General features: G+C 32.2%; 1 protein-coding gene across 1 annotated transcript; it reads right to left on the reverse strand.

The window, feature by feature from the left end:
- Window positions 1-13,220: 13,220 nt before the first annotated feature.
- LOC107959924 (uncharacterized) lies at window positions 13,221-15,768 on the reverse strand. Its single transcript, XM_016896097.2, has 2 exons — window positions 15,266-15,768; window positions 13,221-14,569 (listed from the first exon to the last, which is right to left on the reverse strand). The coding sequence occupies exons 1-2, from the start codon at window positions 15,341-15,343 to the stop codon at window positions 13,475-13,477; spliced, it is 1,173 nt and encodes a 390-aa protein (XP_016751586.1). The 5' UTR covers window positions 15,344-15,768; the 3' UTR covers window positions 13,221-13,474.
- Window positions 15,769-25,961: the final 10,193 nt, after the last annotated feature.

A 25,961-nucleotide genomic window follows, 5' to 3' on the forward strand; every position in this document is an offset into this window, starting at 1 on the left:
TTATAAAAAACAGACAAAAATTCATACCTTAATCAAGGATCAAAGTGCAAAAACCTAGCTTGTTCTTTTCCTCTCTTTTTCTTTTGTATTTTTGGCAAGGATATGCTGAATGAACAAATTTTCATGCATTTGTTTTATTTAATAACATATATTACCTAATTACCTAATTACCTAACCATCCTTTAAAATTTTATCTATTTACTATATTGCCAAACCATGTCTCCCACTATCATATGATGGTCTTATTGACATGCAAGGGCCTCAACTTTAACAAATCATAGCACTTAGGCACTTTAGCAACTAGAAGGCAACTTTTACAACTTACGCGATTTGGTCCTTTTTGCAAATCAAGCACAGAAACAGACAAATTAAATTACAGAAATCTAGTAGATATAAATTCACATATCACAGACACAGAAAATAATATTAAAATATTTTTCAAACTCAAATTTGTGGTCCCGAAACCACTTTCCGACTAGGGTCTAAACCAGACTATTACAGATAAGATATTTGTTAGCAACTTTTGGTATATTTGTTTAGGAGAGTCGAAACAAGGCTCAACTTATCCACTGCCTACCATCTAGAGTTTGATGGTCAGACTGAGGTACTCAACCGCTACCTTGAATGGTACCTAAGGTGTATCATTGGGGAAAGACCAGGTAACTGACTACTTATGGCTGAGTGGTGGTACCTCTGCCATTCACACCACTCCATATGGGGCCCATTACGGGTAACCTCCCAGACATCATATACCTTATATGGCAGGAACATCTTCTATGTTATTAGTTGATAGAAGCCTGTAGTAGAGAGAAACTGCTAGAAAATTGGTAAATGTAACACCCATAACCCGTATCCGATGTTAGAATAGGATTTCAAAGTATTATCGAAACATTCAGAACATTTTACACATAATTTACGTAGATTACTATTCATTTACCGAGATCATTCAAAATGTTCCTTAATTGGACCCTCGAGGTCCAATACGAGCATTAGAATCAAGTCACACGCCCGTGTAGTTTAAAAACTCATAAAATTTTTCGCAGCATTTTAAAAACTTTCCAAGGTGCAGGGCTCACACGCCCGTGTGGTTTAAAGACACGCCCGTGTGGTTGAGCCGTGTACTACACATGTTCGTGTCCCTAACCATGCAACTCTCTGACTTTTAATTCATGAAGAAATTGAAGTCACACGGCCAAGTCACACACTTGTGTGCTAGGTCGTGTGGTGACTTTTATTTTCAAAATTTAGGTGCAGTTTTCACACGATCGTGTAACACGCCCGTGTTCAAGGCCTTGTCAACCACACGCCTGAGACACACACACATGTCACTGCCCGTGTGCCTAATTCTGAGCATTCTATTTCTCATTTATGTAGGGGATACACGGCCAGACCATATGCCCATGTGACAATTCGTGTGTCACACACAGCCAAGACACACACCCGTGTGTCTACCCGTGTGGACAAAATAAAGCAATTTCCTAGCCTCATTTTTCACCCAAAACTTACGATTTTCTTGCACCAACACTCACAAGCATATATCCACCAATCCAACATCATATTCACATAAATTTAACCATCAGTCACGTGGCATTATCTCATACATCAAAGGATATAAGCTTACTCTTATCATAAACTTATATGCTAACATAATTCCAACAAACTAACACATAATAAGCATTTATGTGATTACCAAAATATTACTTCAAAAATAGCCAAACTTAGACCACCACTATCCACTCCAATGGCTAGATTACAAAACAACAATTACAAGCCATCATTGGCCAAATAAACTTATACATGCCATTATACCAAAATGAGATTTCTATTTATACCAAAATGAGATGGTGGATAGTGTGATGATTGCTCCAACCGACTTCCAACCTTCGTGAGCTTTAAGCAATATAAAACAGGAAAAATTAAACGGAGTAAGCATTTTATGCTTAGTAAGTTCGTATAATGAAAAATAAACTTACTGGTTATTTTTATTAATACAAGCATACATAAATTTACATTCCATTGATTTTGGGTAAGTTACCAAAACACATACACTTATTCAACAAGTTAGTCACGTAATCTCATTTGAATATCAAGTAAACATAGATGAGCTCATCACATTACAAACTTCCATTAATTTCATCTTTCCACACTTCAAGAGTTTTTTTCGCCGAACTATTGAAATCTCAATGGATGTTCGAGTAATATAAACATGTGCAAAAGTACCCATTAGGGTACATAATAAAAAGGGGCACACTCTTGAGCTGTACATTTTACAGTAGGATTACCAGTCCAGGCTAAATACTATCCGTAGCATATGCTCTAGAGAGCCTAATATGGATTACCCGTCCAAGCTAAATCTAATTTGTAACCTAAACTCAAGAGGGCTTATATTAGAATTACCCGTCCGGGCTAAATTCCATTTGCAACATATGCACTATTATTCTTAACCCATCGAAACTCAACATTTGACCGGAACATGATAATTTGTCCATATTACACAACTTAAAACTATTTCATTATGTATATATCATCTCACATTATCAACACAATTATACAATTAAATTCAAGCATATTAACATACATATTTAAGTTACATGAACTTACCTTGAAAATGGTTCGTAATAATTTGAAACCTTTTGCTTTCCTAGATCTAGTTCCGTGGTTGGTCTCTCCGGATCTTTTTAAGCTTGAAAAGCTTTCTTCCTCTCTCCTAAGGTTTCCATAGAAAAATTGGGGAAGATTATATGAAAATAGATGACTTTTTCTTTTTAATTAATTATCATCTATTATTTTATTGATTTCCAATTTAGTCCCTACCCTTTTGTAATTTTTCCATGGATGAGTCATTAAAATATCTACTAACTACTCTTCAATGGTCTAATTACCATATAAGGAACTTAAGTATTGATATCCATAGCTATTTGATACCTATAGCTACTCGAACCCAACTTTTGCATTTTATGCAATTTAGTCCTTTTCCTAATTAAACATACAATTGGTAAAATTTCCATACCAAAATTTTCATGTGACCTTCCTATCATGATACCAACCATAAAATAAAATAAAATAAATTTTTATTTTTGGCTCGGATTTGTGGTCCCGAAACCGCTATTCCAATCTCACCGAAAATGGGCTATTACAACTCTCCTCCTTAGAAATTTTCATCCTCAAAAATTCTTACCAAAAAAGAGATTAGGGTATTGCTTCTTCATAGTATCCTCCGGCTCCCAAGTAGCTTCCTCTAATTCATGTTGTTGCCAGAGAACTTTTACCAATGCCACCTTTTTATTTCTTAACTCTTTCATTTCATGTGCCAGTATTTTAATCAGTTCCTCATTATAAGTCATATCAGTTTGAATCTCAACCTCTGTTGGAGTAATAACATGTGAAGGATTTGATCGATATCGTCGTAGCATGGACACATGAAACACATTATGAATTTTATCAAGCTTCGGGGGTAATGCTAACTGATATGCAATAGGCCTGATTCTTTCAATGATCTCATCTGGCCCGATGAACCATGGACTCAATTTTCCTTTAAGGCCAAATAGAAGAACTTCCTTCCAAGGTGGCACTTTCAAGAATACTTTATCACCAACCTAAAATTCTATCTCTTTCCGCTTTAAATCGGTATAAGACTTTTGATGGTCTGAGGCCGCTTTTAAACTGTCTCGAATTATCTTCACCTTGTCTTCGTTTTTTTGAATCAAGTCAACTCCTATATCTTTTTCTCACTTAACTCTGTCCAATAAAATGGGGTTCTACATTTACGACCATATAGAGTCTCATACGATGCAATTCTATTACAGGACTGATAACTGTTATTGTAAGCAAATTCAATCAAAGGCAAGTATTTTTCCCAGTTACCTCCAAATTCAAGTACACAAACACCGAAGCATGTCTTCTAAAATCTGTATCAAATGTTCAGATTGTCCATCTATTTGAGGATGGAATGCAATACTAAAGTGTAAACGAGTGCCCAGAGCTTCTTGTAACTTACTGCAAAATCAAGATGTAAACCGAAGATCTCTTTCTGAAATAATAGAAGCAGTCACTCCATGCAATCTGACAATCTTAGAGACATATAATTCAGGCAATCTATCCAATGAAAAGTCCATACAACTACGGTAAAGTGTAAAGACTTCGTTAAACGATCGACAATTATCCAGACGACATCTTTCTTTTTCGGTGATAAAGGTAATCCCATTACAATGTCCATGGTAACTCTTTCCCATTTCCATTCTGGGATTGCAATTGATTGCAATAATCCTGAAGGTACTTGGTGTTCAGCCTTCACTTCTTGACATATCAAACACTTCAATACAAATTCAGAAATATACTGTTTCATTCCCGACCACCAATACATCTTTTTCAAGTCACTATACATCTTATTACTACCAGAATGTATAGACATGTTACCATTATGTGCTTCATTCAAAATCTTCTGTACAAGTTCTGAACTTTTCAGTACACATACTCTGCCTCTAAATAACAAACAACCATCTATCTCGATCTGAAATTCTAAGTTAGGAGTCGATTCACTTTGCATTCGTTTTGCTTGCAACTTACTATCATTTTTTTGAGCTTCAAAGATCTGTTGCAAAAACATCGATCTAACTTTTAACTCAGCTATGAGTGAACCATCATTAGATAAAGGCAACTGGGTGTTCAATTTCGTAAGGCAAATAAGGATTTTCGGCTCAAGGCATCCACCACTATATTAGCTTTCCCCGGATGGTAATCAATAATGAGATCATAATCTTTCAATAATTCCAACCTCCTACATTGTCTCATATTCAGTTCTTTCTGTGTCATTAAATACTTCAGAATTTTGTGATCCGTAAATATGTGACATTTTTCACAAAAAATATAATGCCGCTATATTTTCAATGCAAAAACAATAATTGCTAATTCAAGAGCATGTACCGTGTAATTTCTTTCATTCGGTTTTAGCTACCTAGATGCATAAGCCACTACTTTACCATCTTGCATCAATACACATCCTAAACCATTCAATGAGGTATCACTATAAACTATAAATTCCTTACCTAATTTAGGTTGGACTAATATGGACGCTTCCATCAATAAAGCTTTCAATCTATCAAAACTCTGTGCCACTTATCAGTCCATTAGAATTTCACTTCTTTTTGCAACAATCGAGTCATCGAAGAAGCTATCATTGAAAGCCTTTTAACAAATCTCTGATAATATCCTGCTAGTCCCAGAAAACTTCTAACTTTTGAAACATTCTTTTGTGGCTTCCAACTTACAATATCTTAAGTTTTGTTTGAATCCACCCGAATACCCTCTGCAAATGCAACATGTCCAAGGAAACTAACTTCCCGAAGTCAGAATTCACATTTACTGAATTTAGCATATAATTATTTCTCATGCAGAGTTTGCAATACAATTCTCAAATGCTCAACATGCTCATTCACATCTCGAGAGTAAACCAAAATATCATCAATAAAAATAATCACGAACCTGTTCAGTATGATCTGAAAATTATGTTCATTAAATCCATAAAAACTGTTGGGGCATTAGTTAATCCAAATGGCATCACCAAAAACTCATAGTGCCTATATCTATTTCTGGAAGTTGTCTTTGGCATGTCTGAGTCCTTTACCCGTAGTTGATAATAACCAAAATGAAGATCAATTTTCGAGAATATAGAGGTACATTTTAATTGATCAAACAAGTCATCTATACAAGGCAACGGGTATGTGTTCTTTATTGTGACTTTATTAAGCTGTCTGTAATCAATGCACAATCTTAATGATCCATCTTTCTTCTTTACAAATAATACCGGTGCACCCCATGACGAAAAGCTGGGTCGGGCAAGCCCTTTATCAATCAACTCTGGCAACTGTACCCTCTAATACTTTGGTATCCAGTACAAAAGCAAGACAAGCCTCATACCCCTTTTTAATATATCTCTGTGCTGATATTGCTGAAATCACATTAGACAACCCATCTAGTTTCTCAGATTCAACCTGGAGGTAACTCACCATTCTGACACTTCAATACAATGTATTTATGCTTACAATTTACCACTGCATCATGTTGGGTTAACCAATCCATTCCCAATATTACATCAAATTCATCAAAGGATAACAACATCAAATTAGCCAGAAAACAATAACCCTCTATCATCAATGGGCAATTTTTACAAATTTTATCCACCATAACATGGTGACCCAAAGGGTTTGAAACTTTAACCACAAATTCGGTAAATTCAACAATCATATTTTTAACAGACATAAATTTTGTGCATATATGTGAGTGTGTGGAACCAGGATCAATCAAAGCAATAATATCAGTATCAAGTAGAGGGAATGTACCAGTGATAACATCTGATGCTGAAGCATCTTCCCTTGCATGTATTGCATAGGTTCTTGCCGACCCGAGCCTCGGATTTAGCTGTTAAATCTTTTGCAGCACTACGACAACAACCAAAATTCTAGAAGACCATGGTAGTTTACCCCTCGAGATAGGATTACTCGGCTTTGAGGTCTGTTCAATGTCTTTCTCAACTCTTTCTGGGCAATCCTTAAGAAAATGGTCGAGAGAACCACACTTAAAGCAAGCCCCACTTCTCATCCAGCACACTTCGAAATGTAACTTATTACAGACATTGGATTGTGGTTTGGGGTTTCCAACACTCCCAACACTATTTGTTAAGGGAGAAGAAGACCTCGAGTTGGTACGTTTAGAACTTCGTTCATTTCCCAAATACTCCTTTGATGTAGCAAAATGCTCATCATAATTATTTGATTTCTTTAAAGTAGATGATTGCATCTTATTTATAAATCTTTTGTTCATAACCCGAGCTTCCCTTTTTGCTTGCCTCTTTTCTTTTCTTAATTCCTCGACCTTGTGTGCTCGTTCAACCAACACCACGAATTCTTTTAATTCCAGAATTCCAATTAACAGCTTGATATCTTCGTTTAGCCCTTCTTCAAATTGTTTGCACATTTCGGTTCCAGTCTGAACCCATTCACTAGCATACCTGCTCAATCTAACAAATTCTTGTTCATACTCAGACACTATCATATTTCCCTATTTGAGCTCTAGAAATTCCTTATTTTTTTGGTCCAGGAATCTCTAACTAATATACTTCTTTTTAAACTATGTTTGGAAAAATTCCCATGTACTATTTTCCCTTGGTACCACAGAAGATATGGTTTTCCATCAATGGTAGGCTGTGTCTTTCAACAAAGATACCGCATATTTCAGACATTCATCTGGTGTACATGATAACTCATCAAAAACCCAAATAGTATTTTCCAGCCAGAACTTGGCCCTCTTTGGATCATCATTGGCTGTAACCCTAAATTCTTCAGCCCCATGTTTTCTAATTTTATCTACTAGAGCCTTACCATTTTTAACAGGTCTAGCATCCTGTGGCGTTTCATCATGTTGTGAAACAGGTGGGGGAGGTCGTTGAACAGCAGGGTTTGTTCTCATATATTTACTAAACCATTCATCCATCAATTCAAAGAAAGTTACTTTTTTCGCCTCACTTCGACCCTCAGATACGGGCCTTCTACTACCACTAGATGATGCTCGCTACATGACAGCTTTAACAGCGCTCTCAGCTTCCTCAGTCTCGGCTCTAGCTTGGTTGTAAGACATTACTATATGAAAATACATTTAAAAGAGGTCAGGAGATATCACACTATCATAATTTATATAATGGCATGTATAGCTAGACTCATACTTGCTACGTTAGTTTGAGAATCGACTAAACTGTAGCTCTGATACCACTAAATGCAACACCCTAACCTGTATCAGTCATCGAAATAGGGATTCAAAGTATTATTGAAACATTCAAAACATTTTATAAATAATTTACATATATTACTATTCATTTACCAAGATCATTCAAAACGTCCCTTAATTGGACCCTCGAGGTCCAATACAAGCATTAGAATCAGGTCAGGACTTAATCAGAAACTCATAAAATTTTTCGCAGCATTTCAAAAAATTTCCAAGGTGTAGGGCTCACACACCCGTGTGGTCTAGGGACATGCCCGTTTGGTCGGGCCGTGTACTACACACGCTCGTGTCCCTAACTCGTGTAACTCTCTGACTTTTAAGGAATGAAAAAATTAAAGTTACACAACCGTGTAACATGCCCATGTTCAAGGTCGTGTCAACCACATGGCTAAGACACATGCCTGTGTCTCTACCCGTATGCCCAATTCTGAGCATTTTGTTTCTCATTTTTAAGATGTAGGGGACACACGGCTAGACCACATGCCCATACAACAAGCCATGTGTCATACACAGCCAAGACACATGCCTGTGTGTCTACCCGTGTAGACAAAATAAAGTCATTTCCTAGCCTCATTTGTCACCCAAAACTTACCATTTTCCTGCACCAAAACTCACAATCATATATCCACCAATCCAACATCATATTCACATAAATTTAGCCATCAGTCATGTGGTATTATCTCATGCATCAAAGGATATAAACTTACTCTTATCATAAACTTATATGCTAACATAATTCCAACAAACTAACACATAATAAGCACTTATGTGATTACAAAAATATTACTTCAAAAATAGCCAAACTTAGACCACCACTAGCAACTCTAATGGCTAGATTACAAAACAACAATTACAAGCCATTATTGGCCAAATAAACTTATGCATGCCAATATACTAAAATGAGATTTCTATTTATACCAAAATGAGACAGTGGATAGTGTGATGATTGCTCCAATCGACTTCCAACCTTCGTGAGCTTTAAGCACTATAAAACAGGGAAAATTAAACGGAGTAAGCATTTTATGCTTAGTAAGTTCGTATAATGGAAAATAAACTTACCGGTCATATTTATTAATACAAGCATACATAAATTTACATTCCATTGATTTTACGTAAGTTACCTAAACACATAAACTTATAAGTTAGTCACATAATCTCATTTGAATGTCAAGTAAACATAGATGAGCTCATCACATTACAAACTTCCATTAATTTCACCTTTCCACACTTCAAGAGTTTTTTCTGTCGAACTATTGAAATCTCGATGGATATTCGGGTAATATACATATGTGCAAAAGTACCTATTAGGGTACATAATAAAAAATCACACTCTTGAGCCGTACATTTTACAGTAGGATTACCAATCCAGGCTAAATCCTATCCGTAGCATATGCTCTAAAGAGCTTAATATGGATTACTCCTCTAGGCTAAATCCAATTTATAACCTAAACTCAAGAGGGCTTACATTAGAATTACCTGTCGGGGCTAAATTCCATCTGCAACATATGCACTATTATTCTTAACCCATCGAAAATCAACATTCAACCAGAACATGATAATTTGTCCATATTACACAACTTAATACTATTTCATTATGTATATATCATCTCACACATACCAACACAATTATAAAATTCAATTCAAGCATATTAACATACATATTTAAGTTACATGAACTTACCTTGAAAATGGTTCATAATTGAATTTCAACTAATCCGAAACATTTTGCTTTCCTCGATTTAGTTCCATAGTTGGTCTCTTCAGATTTTTTTAAGCTTGAAAAGTTTTCTTCCTCTCTCCTAGGGTTTTCATAGAAAAATTAGGGAAGATGATATGAAAATAGATGATTTTTTTTCTTTTTAATTAATTATATCATCTATTAATTTTATTGATTTCGAATTTAGTCCTTATCATTTTCTAATTTTTCCATGGATGAGTCATTAAAATATCTACTAACTACTCTTAAATGGTCTAATTACCATATAAAGACCTTAATTTTTGAATTCCATAGCTATTTTATACCTATAGCTACTAGAACCCAACTTTTGCATTTTATGCAATTTAGTCCTTTCCCTAATTAAACACACGATAGGTAAAATTTTCGTACCAAAATTTTCATGTGACCATCCTATCATGATACCAACCATAAAATAAAATAAAATAATTTTTATTTTTGGCTCAGATTTGTGGTCCCGAAACCACTTTTCTGATCTCACTGAAAATGGGCTGTTACAGCTACAATTCCATTTGAAATGAGACTAGGACAGAATCAAGTAGCACGCGAGCAAGCATAGGAGTGAAAGACACTTCAAGAAGGGTGATTTGGTTTATTTAAAGTTGCAATCATATAGGAAGCACTCTGTCAGTAAACTACTGAACCAGAAGTTGTCCGTAAAATATTTTGGCCCTTTCTTGGTCATGGCTCGAATGGGGAAGGTAGCTTACCGTTGCAACTACCATATGGTTTCAGAGTGCATCCCACGTTCCATGTTTCTCAACTCAAGAAGCATATAGGAACAACTCCAACTCAAAAGGCCTTACATGTAGTTAATGCACACGGTACCTGGTCCAAGGAGCCTGCTTGCATCCTAGACTAATGAATGGTTAAACATGGGAACAACGTTGTGACTAAGGTGCTGGTAGAGTGGGCAGGTTCATTCCCTGAAGATGCTACCTGGGAGTCTTTCGAGTAGCTGAGAATCAGCCTTAAGGACAATGACCATTTTGAAGGAAGGATATTTGCTATGGGCCAAAATCAAAAATGATGAAAATGGTGTGTTTTATTTTGATGAAAATGATGTCTAGCAACAACATAAGTTTAAGAACAGCAGTTAGCTTAAACAGGGCGTACTGGTATAAGTATTAGTTTACTTAAACAATGTGTTTTGGTCAACAATGGCTATATTGTTAGTAACAAACTTTTGAACCATCTTTTCCAATTGTTTTTCTTCTTTTTATATTGGTTATACAGAACCAAAAAAGGCATGTAAAAAATACATGAGAATTTCTCCTCTCTTGATTTCTTTTTTCTCTACTTCTCTTTTCTCTAATCTTTCTTCTTCTTTCTAAACAATGTTGATCTACATCAGAATGTATAGGCAATTATATGGGGAGGTTTCTTCAGTTTGATGATATTTTGTGCAATATTGGTTGGAGTAAGTTTCTCCAGTTGCGTGTTGAGATTGACGTCACGCAACCTCTACTTCGATGTGTTTCACTCAAAGTAAGTATGCATTCTCTTCAAGGGAAATTAAATTATGAATGACTTTATCTATTTTTGTAGTGTGCTTGGGCATTCTAATGGGGATTGCTTTCTCCAAAATGTTGATTCTTCACCTTCAACAGGCTTACCCTATGGTAGTTCGCTTAAAGCTTCACCAATCAAAAGATCTATTTGGAATGCAATGAAAGATTATTGCGACAAGGTTTCTAATCTTAGTCAAATCATTTCCCACTCATTACTTGGACCAGGCCCAGCTTTCTTTTAGAATAGAATACCTTCCATTACTTTTGCACCTTTTAGTATGTCTTTAGGTTTTGAGGGGATTCAAAAACTTTGGTGCTTTCTTTGAAAGGTTATCACTGATTGGGGCTATCACAACTTCTTTTTCTAATGCTTTTTAAAGTAAGGTTTCGGCTTCCTCTTTAGTTGATAATAATTCTTTGAATCCTTATGTATCATGTTTTTGTCTATTATCCTAAGAAATATGAAGATTCCTTTGGAAATTTTTGTTTTTTTCACTTTCTTATGGTTTAGGGGTTACTAAATCAACTTGTGTTCACTCTGATTCAATGCAACCTCATATAGTTAAGTCTAATTCATTCTGGAAGCATCATGTAAGGTTTGTGGTAGTTTTTAATGATTAGACTCTTCCTAATTGTGTAAGCATAGAACGCATCTTGTAGATGAAGCATAGAACGCATCTTGTAGATGATGTTGACTTAGTTGTGGATGTCGAGAGTCCTACAACTAAAACACTTTGTTTTGTTAAATCCACTGATTTCTTAAAAACTCTATCAATGAACACTAATGATTAGTGATGCAAAGATCCATCAAGTGTTTTAGTTGGAACTACTGGGGGCTTGGCAACCTACGTGCAATCTGATATCTTCGATCTTTATTAAGTACCAAAGTTCCCCATGTAATATTTCTAACTATGACTAAGCTACATGTTAAAAGGATGGAAAGGATTGGGCATAAAATGGGTTATCTTCATGGTATTGATGTTGGTATTGATGGTTTGATTGGAGTTGACTCTTTGGGTTGGATACCAAGTATCGATGTTACTCGTTTGAGCTATAGTAAAAATCATATTGATGTTGAAGTGATTAAGTCTTGTGATAATTTAGTCATTGTCTTATCTTGCTCATATATGTAACTTACCTTGCCTTGTTTTAGGGGATTTCAACGAATTAATGTGGTCTTTTGAAATGAAGGGGTAGGCTCTCGGTGTATAGAGGCATTTTTTCATATACTCAATGCTTGTAGTCTTAGTGACATTGGTTTACTTAGGAACATGGTTGCTTCTCGAACACTTTGATTAGGGAAAGGTTTGACAAAGGTGATGCAAATGAAACCTGGTGGTCTTTATTTTTGAGATTTTGTTTGACACATTTGTCATCTTATCACTACCCTTTACTTTTTAAACATTGGTTTGGTGGGAAGTATCAATGGAAATTCAGGTTCCACTTTTTTCATTTTGATGCAACTTGGGTTTTGGATCAATCTTCTAAATAGAAGGTTGCTCGTCTTTGGCAGGGCTCGTCATCTCGTACTTCTATGAGCTTGGTGAGGGCCTTCTTAATTGGAAGGAATCTCAAAATGCACATAATCAAGCTCCTAAACATCATTTATAAGCTAGTCTCGATGCCCTTGAACAAGAAGCAACAAATGAAGCTCTTTTTGAGATATTAGGTGCAAAACTAGCTACGAGGATTCTTCTTGATCGTGAGGAAATTTATTGGGAGCAACGGGCTCATTCGAACAGGTGGGATTCTAATATTGGTTATTTTCATAAGTTTGCTGCTACTAGGAAATGTATGAATTGGATTTGTGGGATAAAAGATTCTCATGCTTCTTGGTGTTGGACATTTTAATTTTTATTTCACTTTTGTTTTTATAAATTTTAATAGTATTCTATCAATTTTTAATTTTCTTATATTTACATCTTGAATGGATAAAACGGTCGTTGTTGACAGGACAACTATTTGTCTCACTATGACCACGTTAACAAAATAATGATAAAAGATGGAAAACATTGGTTAAAGATTTTAATTGAAAGTGATTTGTTTGATTTTTTTGCCAAATTTTAATAGCTTTTCTAGTCTTTATTCGTTAGCATCCCTTAAGCTTTATATTCTATGATTAATCTATTCAATTTTTAAAAAACAGCTGCGGCCCATGAACAGCCTGTAACGGCCCAAATAGAGTTTGACCCATCAGATGGATTCTCTCAACGGTAATGAATTGGGATTAAGGAAACACGTATGAATAAATTATATCAACAAAACAAAATTTCCCCAACCGCAGATTCAGGAACTATGAATGGATCAGTGAACCAAATACCCTCCAACTAAAACTCGGGTCAACAATAACTTCTATACAAACCTGGGATTTCAAGCATTTTCTCCGTAGATTGTTCGGTAGCACCTCGAACTAGCCTTTACAAATGCAAACATCTGAAGTTTGTTACAAGAATTACCCACTTTCTCTCAAACAATTTCCGGGTAGTAGAAATTTATATTTGACCGCATTCTCTAAAAGATACGAAGGAAGATGAACAGCCGAGTAGGAATGCGGTATAGGTCCCATTTTACGGATTATTTCCTTGAATGTGTACTCCTCAGGAATCATGTCGAATAAATCCGCACCCTTGCAGATTACTCTCTGAACTCGTTTCGGATTTAAATAATGAGAGAACCTCACTCGATCATTATGGCTGTAAGCTTTCATCTTAAATAGGAACTCGTTGATGTGGCGGAAGCAAAAACTGCAATGCCAACCTGCATCGGCCAAAATTTCATCCACCTGCCGATAATGCGCATACCTTGTTTTACCTGTCTGATACCTATGGATTGATGCCCTCCAACTATTATTATCCACGAGAAATTCGAACGAGTAAAGATAATTCTTCAGCCGAAGATGAAGAACTTGAGGTATGTCATCACACCATCTCAAGAGGTTGATAGTATGTGCGCTCGGTATTTCGTCAACATCTGACATTATCAATAAGTCGTCATCAGTAATTCCAGCTATTTTGAGAAGCTGGTCTAATGCTACTCGTTGCATAGCCTCCTCAATAAAAGGGTTTTCTCCTTTCTTAAACCTTCCTCCAATTGTGCCATAAGTTAACCGGGGCTCAACAAATTTGAATTGATCTCGATGGCTAGCAAAAACCATAGGCTTTGGAATTCCCGAAAATGTTGAATTAGACTCGAGAAGAACAAACTGTGTAATGTAAGGGTACAACTCTTGCCACCGTATTGTTAGGATATCCACCTCATTGCTAAACAAAACTGCATCATAAACCCGTCTCGGAAATTCACGAATTCCCCAACCATGAAGTTTACAGAGCTTTTCCATCGATACATTCTCATGATAATAATGTGGGATATCATGGAAAGATTTCGGTGGCGATTCCCAGAGTGGTCGAAGGAAGTATGAAATCTTCTGCCCATGAGTATATATACCAAATATGCATGTCGGAACCAGCACAAACAGCAAAATACAAGTTCTCAAATCAATGCCACGCAGTATGCAGCGGATTCTCGACATGCTCAACCGGCTCAAATCCTATAACATCGAGAAGATATGATATTAATACTAATCAAATTTATTTGAGTATAAAAAGCAAAGGGGGATACGTTTTATAATTTGATTCTCTATTATCCCGATCCCCAACATAAAATTCTTGACTTCGCCCCTGCCGATAAACATCATGATTTGCAAGGGGAAGTTCAGAAAAGCAATGGAATACATGCAACTCATATTCGAAGTAATGCCCTATAAGATTCTATGAAAAGTAATAGCTTTCCAGACGTTCCTCCATGATTAAAAGTTACGAACCTAGATTCTTCATCTTTTCTAAAATACTCGTATTGACATTCATGCCGAATACATATACAGCTATTGACGGCACTCACCTCGAATCCGGATAAAATAGGTTAAAAGCAAACCAATTTTTTGATGTAAATACGGTTCACAAATTACTTATTCTTTAGCTTTTTAAAGATTTTCGGTTACTTAAACACAATTTCAGATCGATGATAAATCAACCATCAAACTCTCAAACCCTAAATTAAAAGGAAAGATTAAAAAAACATAATCCAAATCCCCAAAAAAGTTGAAATTAACAGCTAACAATTAGCAGCTAAATTGATTAATAATAATAATAATAATCTCAAAGGCATCAATTTCCCTAAAATTCCTACGAAAAGATTAACAGAAAAATCAAAAGGTAAAGGAAAAGAGATCAAAATATTGAAGTACCTGACCACAAACATCTCCATAGATATCATCAGATTTTTTAGGACAATGCCCTCCTCCTTCATTCATCATCCACCACATTTTTTCTAGAAATTTATAACTCCTTTTAGTAATAATTTTTTTAAAAAAAATATAATTGTAAGTCAGTGCTGAAGAACCCAGAAAGATCAACTTCCAGAAAATCTCGTTCGATCTTTAGCAACCTTGTTCCACTTACAACGGCTACCTATTAACTATAATCTCCCTTTTCACAAGGGAAAAAACACACACAGAAAAAGCCCCAAAATTTAGACAGTGAGAGACTCTTCTTATCAACTAATGAAAATCGATAAATGCAAAACATTAAAAAGAAACTGATGGGAAAAATAAGGTAGAAGGAGAAAATAAATTGAATCTTAAAAATAAATTTATAAGGAATAAAGAGCTGGTGCCTCTCTGTTAATCGGTGGCAATTTTAAATACTAAACCTAAAGAAAGAGCAAAAACAAATGGTTTAATTCTGCTCTAAGTCCCTGTACTCTATGCGTGTGTGAAATTTTTAGTATAGTTTTAATTCTAAAAATTTAGCCTCTTTATTTTTTTTTATTCGATAATTTTACTCCAATTGATAACACCATCAAAACACTTTCATTAGGTTTAGTTTAGTATTATTTTTCAAAAATGGCTTTGGATCAAAAAATATTTTTGAATAAAAGTTAAAATTTTTTGCTCCTAGTTTTAAGCAAAAAATCACTTTCCTAAGGCATTTTTTTTGTCTTAAAAGCACTTTTGTAAAGCTCAAAAAGTAACTTGTTTAGTAATTTTTTATCTCAAAAATATTTTTTTCCCCAAAAGTACTTATTAGAAACAATGTTAAGTTGACCCTAAATTAGTATCAGTTTAACATTGCTTTTAAGAAACATTTTTAAGATAAAATATTGCCAAACAATATGCTTTTGAACTTTTCAAAAGTATTTTTGAGACAAAAATGTTTTGCAAAAGTATTTTTTAGTCAAAAGTAGAAGCAAATAATTTTAACTTTTACTCAAAAATATTTTTTGGCCCAAAATCATTTTTGAAAAGTAATGCTAAATGACTAGTTTAGTATTGCTATTGAGAAGTATTTTTAAAGAATGTTTTGGGAAAGTGATTTTGAGAAATATTTGTGAAAAGTTTGGTTTAAGATTTAAATGTTTAGTATTGCTTTCAAAAAGTACTTTTGATAAATAAAATGTTCATTTAAGACATGGTGTTAAAAATTAAAAAATAAGCATTTAAATAATATTTAAATTAATTAATATTATGATATTTTAATAAGAATATAGAAAATAATTTATTATAATTTATTATATTTTAATATATAAAAAATAAATTTTAAATATTTTTTAAGCAATTAGCTAGAGAATAGGAAGTGCCATATGTTGGGGGTGAAATGATAATTAAGTTGCCAAAAATATTTTTGAAAGAGAAGAAGCTAAATAATTTGAACTACTTCATTCAAAAAAATGCTTTTAAAAAACCAAAAATTTCCATCAAAATTTGTTTGTTTAGAATTCTTTTGCTTCAAAAAAATGTTTTTCATGTCCAAATTACTTCTAAAAACCACTACAGATTATATAACAATTTTAAAATAAAATATTGCTCACATAAATCAATTTGAAATTACATAAAATTCATATGAGAAAAAAAGGTATGGAGTTTTATTTTGCTTTTATAAAACATTATATAAAAACCTTAAACTCTAGATTCATAATTGAAAATCCTACAACCCCATATTCAACATTTTCTTCTTCTTCTTTTTTGGCTTATTTGGTCTTGAGCACATGTAATGTGGGTCATGTGAGCACATTTCTTTTATTTTAAAATTACTACATGTATTCAGAGAGAGCAATAAAATCATCGATGGACTGGTAATAATGGTATTTTCAAGACTTTTAAATAGGTATAGCTATATGCAATCCCCGAATAAAATTTTTCAAAAATTACATGATGATTGTTCTAGAATGATTTAGCCTCTTTTAGTCTAGATATGATTTTATTCTTCTTCATGTCCCAAAAAAAATGTTACATAATCTGCATTAACAAAAATGCTTTGACGAAATTATAAATTAAACATCAATTATTAAATCAAATAGAAGAAAGACTAAATTCTTAAGATTAAAAGTAAAGGAATTAAATTTTAAACGTGTAAAACGTGCAGGGACTGAAAAGAAAATTAGATAAAAAAATAAATAACTTTACTCTCATTTTCTCTGGGTTTACTATTTCACCCTTGGGGATTTTCCTTCATGGCTAAGTCAAAGTCAATACGTAGACGATGTAAACCATATTATATACTCATAAAATTGTTATTAGATTTTTATTACAGAATTTTCAATTTAATTTGTTTAAGAACGAATTAAACTTATTTTATTAAATAAATGACATTTTTTATCTGAATTTTTTTTTTTGCAGCAGTAAAACGCAATCGAACTGATAAATGGGTCATTGGACCGGGTCGGCCACGCGTTGAATAGGACAGGCTCGCTTGTTTGCTTTGAATTTCTGGTTGGTTGTTTTTGCACGACAAGAATTTAAAAAGAGTGACCGTTTGTCAGGTTTGCTTAGAGACACGTGGGTTTCACATATCGGTTTGAGCTTGGTCTTTGCGTGTGTCGGTTTTTTCCAACTGCGTCTTCTTGGATTAAACGGATCAAAAATCATTAAACATTGATAATTTCAATTACGTTAATTTTTAAAAATAATCCCCTGTATTTCATTTTTTATCCAGTATTTTAATTTTATTATTTCTGTATTTATAATCTATATTATTATTGATGTCACAAGTTAATTAAAAACCAACTTAATTAAAAAATTATAAAAATACTTGCATATTTAAAATAAATTATATTATTTAAAGGCATTTTAATTTTTTATTTAAAAATAAAAAATATACATTTTGTAATATTTAAATACACATCAATTGAATTGGTGAAATCTCAATTTTACTCAACTAAAGTCTTATTTTAAATTTCTTTTTTACATTTTTATTTTATTAAGTACACTTTATTACATTAATTAATTGCATATCTATACTTCAATATTATTATTTAAGCTTCTAATTGAATTAATGTCACAAGTCAATAGAATATAACTTAGTCAGAGAAATTATAAAAAAAATCATTCTATATTTAAAATAAATAATATTATTCGAGAGTATTTCAGTCTTTTTATTTAAAAACCATAAAAAATTATGCATATTATTGATTAGGCATGTTCAAACGATCTGTTCGATTATTAACCAAAGTAAATTATTATTAACTGAATTACTCAAAATGTAAAAACCTTTAACCATTAACCGAACTTTTTTTTTCAAATGCATTAACCAAACCGAAATATTTCGGTTAATTCAGTTAGTTAACCGAATTAACCAAAATTTATATGTTTTTATCTTTTGGTATAAAACATATATTGCTAATATTCATTCTTTTTAATAGTTAAAAAATATATAATATATAATATATAATATTTATTCGATTAATATAAAAAATAATAGTTCAAGAAATACATTGCTAATATAAAAATATATTATATATATTATTTAATTCGGTTAATTACCCGATGTTGAACCGAATTAATCGATAATCAAAATTTTAAAAAATCATTAACCAACCTTCGACCAAACTAAATTTGGTCACCGACCGATTAATCGAATTAGATCAGTTTGGTCAGTTAATTTGGTTTTAACCGAGCCATGAACACCTCTATTGTTGATTAGGTTAGTATCACAAATTAAATCGACAACAACTTAGGATAGACGTGTCCATTTAGTATTATTAATTTGATATATTTATGTGTTTAAATTTTATTTTACTTACAATTTATTCTAATTCTTTTCTATTTTAATATCGTACATATTCATGTGTTATTAATAATTAGTTTTAAACCATATATTTTATTATTTATTATATGTTATTTTTAAATACACATTTGTGTTTTAAATGCTTGGTTTTCACATGTATATGTGTGTGATAGAATTTCTAATTTATAATGATTATGCTTGTAGAACTTTTGAGGCAACAAATTTGTTAAAACATGATTTAGGGTTGCTCAAATGGTATACAAAAAAACTGATTTTTTATAAGGATAAATATTAAAATTATGCATGAACTTTGATAAAATATGTAAAGTTACACATAAATTATAATTATGTAATCTTATACATAAGATTTTCATTTAATTTAATTTTCACAACAGGGGCGAAGCTAGAAATTTTTTTAAGAGGGACGAAATTAAATTATAATTTTTACGATAGTAAAAATGTAATTTTACTATTTTAATAGTCTATATCTTTATAATTTTTAAAGGATTAAATTAAATTTTTATTATTTTTAGGGGGGTCAAAGTACAATTTTACTTTTACTAATTTAAAATTTTAAAAATTTCAAAAGACCTAAATAAAAAAAATCATTTTAGGGGGTCGGAACTCCTGCCAACCCCTTAGTTTCGCTCCTGTTTCACAAGTCATTGACACAATTATCATTATAAAATCATTTTACATTTACATATTACATGCATAGATAACTTTATTTATCTATTATATAAATAAATTGGTGCGTTTTTATTTTTTTATGTGTATAGATAAATCAAAATTAAAATTTTATATATACATTTAAATTAAAATTAAAATTTAATGTATATAATTATACCAAATCAAAGTTTATATATCAAATTATATATTCAATCAAAATTTATATGTTAAGATTTATTTTTTTATAAGGCGTAAATGCAAAATTGTAATTGAGCTATAATTTTTTTCCTATTTATATATCTCTCTTTTAATAAAAAAAATTATGTTTAAAGAAAGATTCTGTGACACTAATTACTCCCGGCAGTACTTTCGTTAAAAATACTTTTACTAATTAAATCATAAGTGACACCTCTTTTTTTAATATATTAATTTTTTTATTTGTGCGAATTTATCTAGCGTATGAATTAATTATAATTTTAAAAGTTATGTAAGTCTCTCAAAATTTGAATTTAATAATGTTAAATAAGTAAATTTACATCATTTATATATTATAAAACAATCAATACACCTTTAATTAATAATAGTATAAATTAGACCTTAAATATAGATGTGTGTATTTATTGTATTTAAATTAAAATATATGTTTAATTAATTTATAATTTTATATATAATATTTACATATACTATAATTTTGTACATGTATAAAATTTTAATTAATTCATATTTTTTGTATAAAATATTTACACATACTACAATTTAAGTGCATATAATAATATTTATTAGAATTTAAATTTAAATTTATAATAAAACTAGTGAAAAGATTGACACTTAATTATAGAGTAAAAAATGAAGAATCTGACACTTATTTATAAGGTAAGTGTAAACATGATAGTATTCTTTAATTAGTGTAGGATTCAAAATTAACGTTTTAAGGGATTTAAATTATTTTTTAATGAAAATAATAAAAAAAGTGAGCTATAGGAATATTCTTTAGTCAATGTGAGATTAAATTTAACTTTTTAATGGAAATAGTGATGAAATTGTCACTTATAAATTAAATGTGATATATGAGAGTATTTTTTTAATCAATGTGAGATTAAAATTAACTTTTTTAATGAAAATAGTGAAGAAATTGACACTTGTTTATAAGGTAAGTATGAGCATGTGAGTGTTCTCTAGCAAATATAGTATTGAAATTAACTTTTTAAAGGATCAAAATTATTTTTTTAATAAAATAGTGAAGAAGTGAGCTATGAGAGTTATGGGTGAGCAAAACTTGATTCGATTCGAAAAAATAAAATAAAAATTTAAATTTTAAGTTAATTGAATCAAATTATTTGAGTCAACTCAAATAAGTAATTCAAGTTTTGAGTTCGAATCGTGTTTAATTTTACAATTCAAATAACTTGAATAATAGATTAGTATAAATACCCCTTTGGTCCTTGTTAATCTTGAAAATAAGCAAATTGGTCTCTTTCTCAACAAAAATTATAAAAAAGAAATATAAAATAATTTTTAAAATTTAAAATATTTATATTTTTTTAAATTTTTTTAATAATTTTAAAATAATTTAAAATATTTATATTTTTTTAAATTTTTTTAATAATTTTAAAATAATTCTAAGGAATATATAAATAAAGTTAAAATTTTAAATTTTTTTTCTAAAACAATACTTTTGGGGACCTAAATAAGTTAATTAATGATTTAAATTTATCATACTAAAGTCTGTTTTATTATTATTATTTTGTTTTGAAATTTTTTTCAAATATATATGGTTTCAAATTTATGTGCTCCAACATGGAATTAGTTATATTGTAATAGGATTTTAATTTGATATGTTTAATTTTTTTAATTTAACTCAAACAATTTACTCTATTCGGTTCAAATGAATTTCATTTTACTCGATTCGATTCGAAAAAATTTCAAATCGAGTTAGAATGATAAAATAGCACTTGTCATCTCGATTAACTTAAAATTTTTTCACTCGATTCGGCCGAACATTTACCCTTAATAAAAGTATTCTCTAGTCAATGAATATAGAGTGTTCCCCAGTAAATATGGGATTGAAATTAACTTTTTAAAAGATCAAAATTAATTTTTAATGAAAATGGTAAAGAAGTAAATTATGGTTAGATGGGGAGCCATTAATTGTTCCAAGCCAAATAGTTTTTGACACTCGATCTATCTATAGTTGCCGTAAGCTATCTGACTTCATCATCAAATCTTGCAATCTTATGTTAGTACGATATGTTTCTATAATTTTCTTTTATCATTTTTTATTTTAGCATAAATATTTTTATTGATTTTTTTTTGTTAAACAATAATTTACTTGCAAATTTCATTTTTTTTTACTAATCAAGACTTGTAATATGAACTCTTAACTAAAATTTTCTTTAAAGTTTCTCTAAGTATATAACCTTTCTAAAGCTCAAATCAGGGGCGAAGGCAGGGGAGCTGGCATGAACCCTGGCCTCCCCTAAAATATAAAATTATTTTTATGCCCTTAAATTTTTTTAAAAATTTTAAATTAGTAAAGGTAAAATTGCACTTTTCCCCCTCTAAAATTATAAAAATTCGATTTAATCCTTTACAAATTATAAAGATATAAACTATAAAAAATTAAAATTTCATTCGGCCCCCCCAAAAAAATTTTCAGGCTTCGCCCCTGTCTCAAATGCTTGCTTTTCTTTTTTGAACTTTGAAGAGGACTTGATTCATTGATTTCTCATGCTTGATTCATTGATTTCGCATGCTTTATTGTTGATTTTTTTTTAGAATATTTATTGTGTTTTTATAAGAAAGTCTTAAGATTTTAGCCATATCTAGGTTTAAAGAGAGTAGAGGATTTGTTTTGAAGAATAATGGTGGTAAGGGGAGTAACTAAGGTTCGTGAAGAGCTACATAAGGATATTATTGTAGCATTAGACATTTTAGAATTACATATTAATGGGGAAGTTAATAAATCCCTAGCAGGGAAAGTGCTCTTTGGCAAGAATATGAAGTTGACCTCTAAACTGTTGTGGTCTATTTTCAACGATTGTTTGTGTAACATCCCTTCCATGTTTTGATAATTGGTGCGGATAGAAATGTTGCCATTCGAATAAGCACATATATGACTTATAATTCTCCAAGTAGTAAATCTTTAAAATAATTTAAGGAAATCATTGAATTAAATTTAGAACAATTTAGGGGCTTTAAAAATATTTTAAAATGATTTAGAAGTGGTTTGGAGGGAATTGAAGGTGCTTGGGATCCAAAGTGAGCTTCAGGAAGTCAAAATTGGACAAAATAGTGTAATTGGCCCAACCTGGAGCGGAGGTATCGATACATACCTCTGGAAGAAGTGCTAATACCTCTCCATGGTATTGTTCATTTTTCCTCACTAACTTGGATGTTTCGATACACCCAAGCTAGGTATTGAAACCTTGGACTCTTGAACTCTTGGAGCCAAAATTGAGTCATTGCCTTTATATATATATACCTAAAAGTAAGGTACTGGAACCTTGAAGCGGTGGACCAAAAATTCAAGTTGGAAGCACCTTAAACCATCCCAAAACTCCTCATAACAAGTTAAGCAAAAGCATACTCAAAAATCACTTGAAAACATGCAAATTCTACCTCAAAACAAACACTAACTTAACTCATATCTACATAACATTAATGCAACTCTTGAAACATGTTAAGACCTAATTAACACCTTCAAAATATGTAAAATTTTCATTCAATTCCTAGCTCACATCATAAGAGTAATATGCATGCTTACTTAGCAAAGCGTTCATACATTAACCAAAGCTCAAGCCAATCAAATGAGTTCGAGCTTGACCAATTTATGGAAAAAATCAAATTCAAGTTTACTCAATGATGTGACCATAGGTTGGGAAGTTACCACCGAACGCTGCCACAAGGTCCTATAACTCGGCTTCAAACTAAAAGGTTTCAAGATGTGTTAGCAAGCTATGTTAATCGAGCTTGGGGAGAGCAAGCAGCCGAATCCATCGAACATGTTTGGATCAGCTCAATAGGCGTCCCTTGCAATTTATTACAAGCTGAATTTTACTTTTAATTGAACTCATCTTAGTTAGTAATTGAGTTGCTAGAATAAATGTTTATCTTAGTTAATTGAGGTGCTAGAATAAATACTTATCTTAGTTAATTTAGTTGCTGGAATAATTTATTGTTACATGTGTTTAATGTGTTTAATGTGTGATTAATGTGTTTAATGTGTTTTAATGTGTTTGTTAAATGAATGCTTGTAGGTGACTATTCAGCTGGAATCGATTACAAACAAGGGGTGGTTACAAAGTGTTAAATGCGACTATTTAGTTGGAATTAGTTATATACAAGGGGCTGTTACAACATTTAAAGATGAGCATTTTTCACCATTTAAATTCGGCAGCCTATTCCTCTTCTCCAAGAAGTTGTTTAAGAATAGCAAAGGACAATGGAGTGATTACACATTCCATAATCGATTGCCTCTTAATGATCATACCATGGTCTGTTTGAGTGCCCAAAATTTTATCCATATTGCTGGTGTCTATTCGATTGCCCAAGTTTTCAAGTTCAGTTAAATCATGTTGATAGTTGTTGGTAATTAGTCCTAGAGGTTTCAAGAGTTTGTGCTCAGTGATTAAGTTTCATTTCAGCCCATAACCACTCATTAAAGCTGAATTCAAGTGACTTTTCGGCTAGGTCCCTTGTAGCACTATAAATATTTTGTAATCAGCTTGTTTAGAGAACCTTTTGTTGAATTTATGTTAAATTTAAAACTTGTGAGATTTCCAATTCTCCTTGTTCTTTCGGGACTGAATTGACTTATCAAGTATTCTTGTGGCGTCAATCTGTTCTTTGTTAAACCAAACTTATCACCTTTGGTGTGGCGTTCATATACCTTTGGTTCCTATCACATTTGATAACGAGTCAAGGTTTTGTGTTGTTTTCCCTAAACCGAATTCACCTAAGACCTATTTTGAGTTTCGAGTCAACAATCACATTATTGTTAGTTCATTCTCAACCTTAATCGAATTACCTATCTTTGCTTAACCATTTTGCAACCTTGTTTTAAGCCTATTTCTTTCTTCTCATCAGTCTATTTTGATTAAACCTAATTCATTTTGAAAACGATTTAACTCTTACTCAAATTCACGATTGGGCAACAAATACGACTCGAGACATCTACAATCGAGTTCATATCATTTGGTATCAAAGCTAGTGGAATTGGAGTAAGAATCGACGTTCTCGGCACAACGGTATTGTAGATTCGATTAAAAAATTTCGTGAATTTAAAAGTAGTTATTGTAACTAGCATATTGTAAGTGAAAAAAAATTTATTTCAAAATTAAAAAAAGTGTAATAGTTTTTCATTGCCGAATTTTTTTTATTTGAAAAATTTTTCTTATTGCCCGGAAACATCCATTCAACATCCTACCCTTCGGCCACACCCAACCTTTTCTAATTCTTTGTTTCAAGCCTACCTTCTTTGTCCTACAACATTCTTACCAAAACTGTACATCAATTTTGCCAACCGACCCACAACGGCTGCTTCTAAGTCTAACTAGTCCCTTTAAGAACTTAGAGAGGCGGAGTGAGTAGAAAAAGGCAGGAGGGTTGTGAGTTCATCGAGTGAAGAAAAAGCCAGTGAGTGTGATTTCTTTGTAAGAGAATTTGTGAGGTTTTGTTGTGAGTACCTAAAATATCCCAAAGTCCAGAAAGAAATCCAAACGAGGGAGTTGGGATCCGACCTGTAAGAAACGTTGGAGGAGGCGTGCTAGATCTCACCCTTCAAGCACTCATGCGAATGGAGCGGTTATTCGATCGTAAACTCGAACCAATCGAAGATCTATTATTTCGAGTCAAAACACGAGAACAACATGAGGCAAGTCCGGAAATTGCAAGGCGAGGGCATGGATGTCCAATCCAAGATCCCTATGAAGTGAGCGATCAAGAAAGTGATCATTCATCTGCCCAAAGTGTACGTCAACAAGGCTGCCAACGAAATTGGAGCCCTAGAGATCAAGCCCTTAAGAATATTAAGATGTCGATTCCACCATTCTAAGGTAAGAACGACCCCGAAGCTTATTTGGAGTGCGAAAAGAAGATTGAGCTCATTTTCGAATGCCATAATTATTCGAAAAGTAAAAAGGTGAAGCTCGCAGCAATCGAGTTTTTGGATTATGCCATTGTATGGTGGGACCAACTTGTAATGAGTCGAAG

The sequence above is a fragment of the Gossypium hirsutum genome, chromosome A05 (genome assembly GCF_007990345.1).
Source record: "Gossypium hirsutum isolate 1008001.06 chromosome A05, Gossypium_hirsutum_v2.1, whole genome shotgun sequence".
NCBI classification, from domain to species: Eukaryota; Viridiplantae; Streptophyta; class Magnoliopsida; order Malvales; family Malvaceae; genus Gossypium; species Gossypium hirsutum.

Coding starts and splice junctions, on each gene's coding strand:
- LOC107959924 (XM_016896097.2), bottom strand. CDS start 15,343: ATGTGGTGGATGATGAATGAAGGAGGAGGGCATTGTCCTAAAAAATCT. Junction 14,570..15,265: donor ATGGAGATGTTTGTGGTCAG/GTACTTCAATAT, acceptor TCGATGTTATAG/GATTTGAGCCGGTTGAGCAT.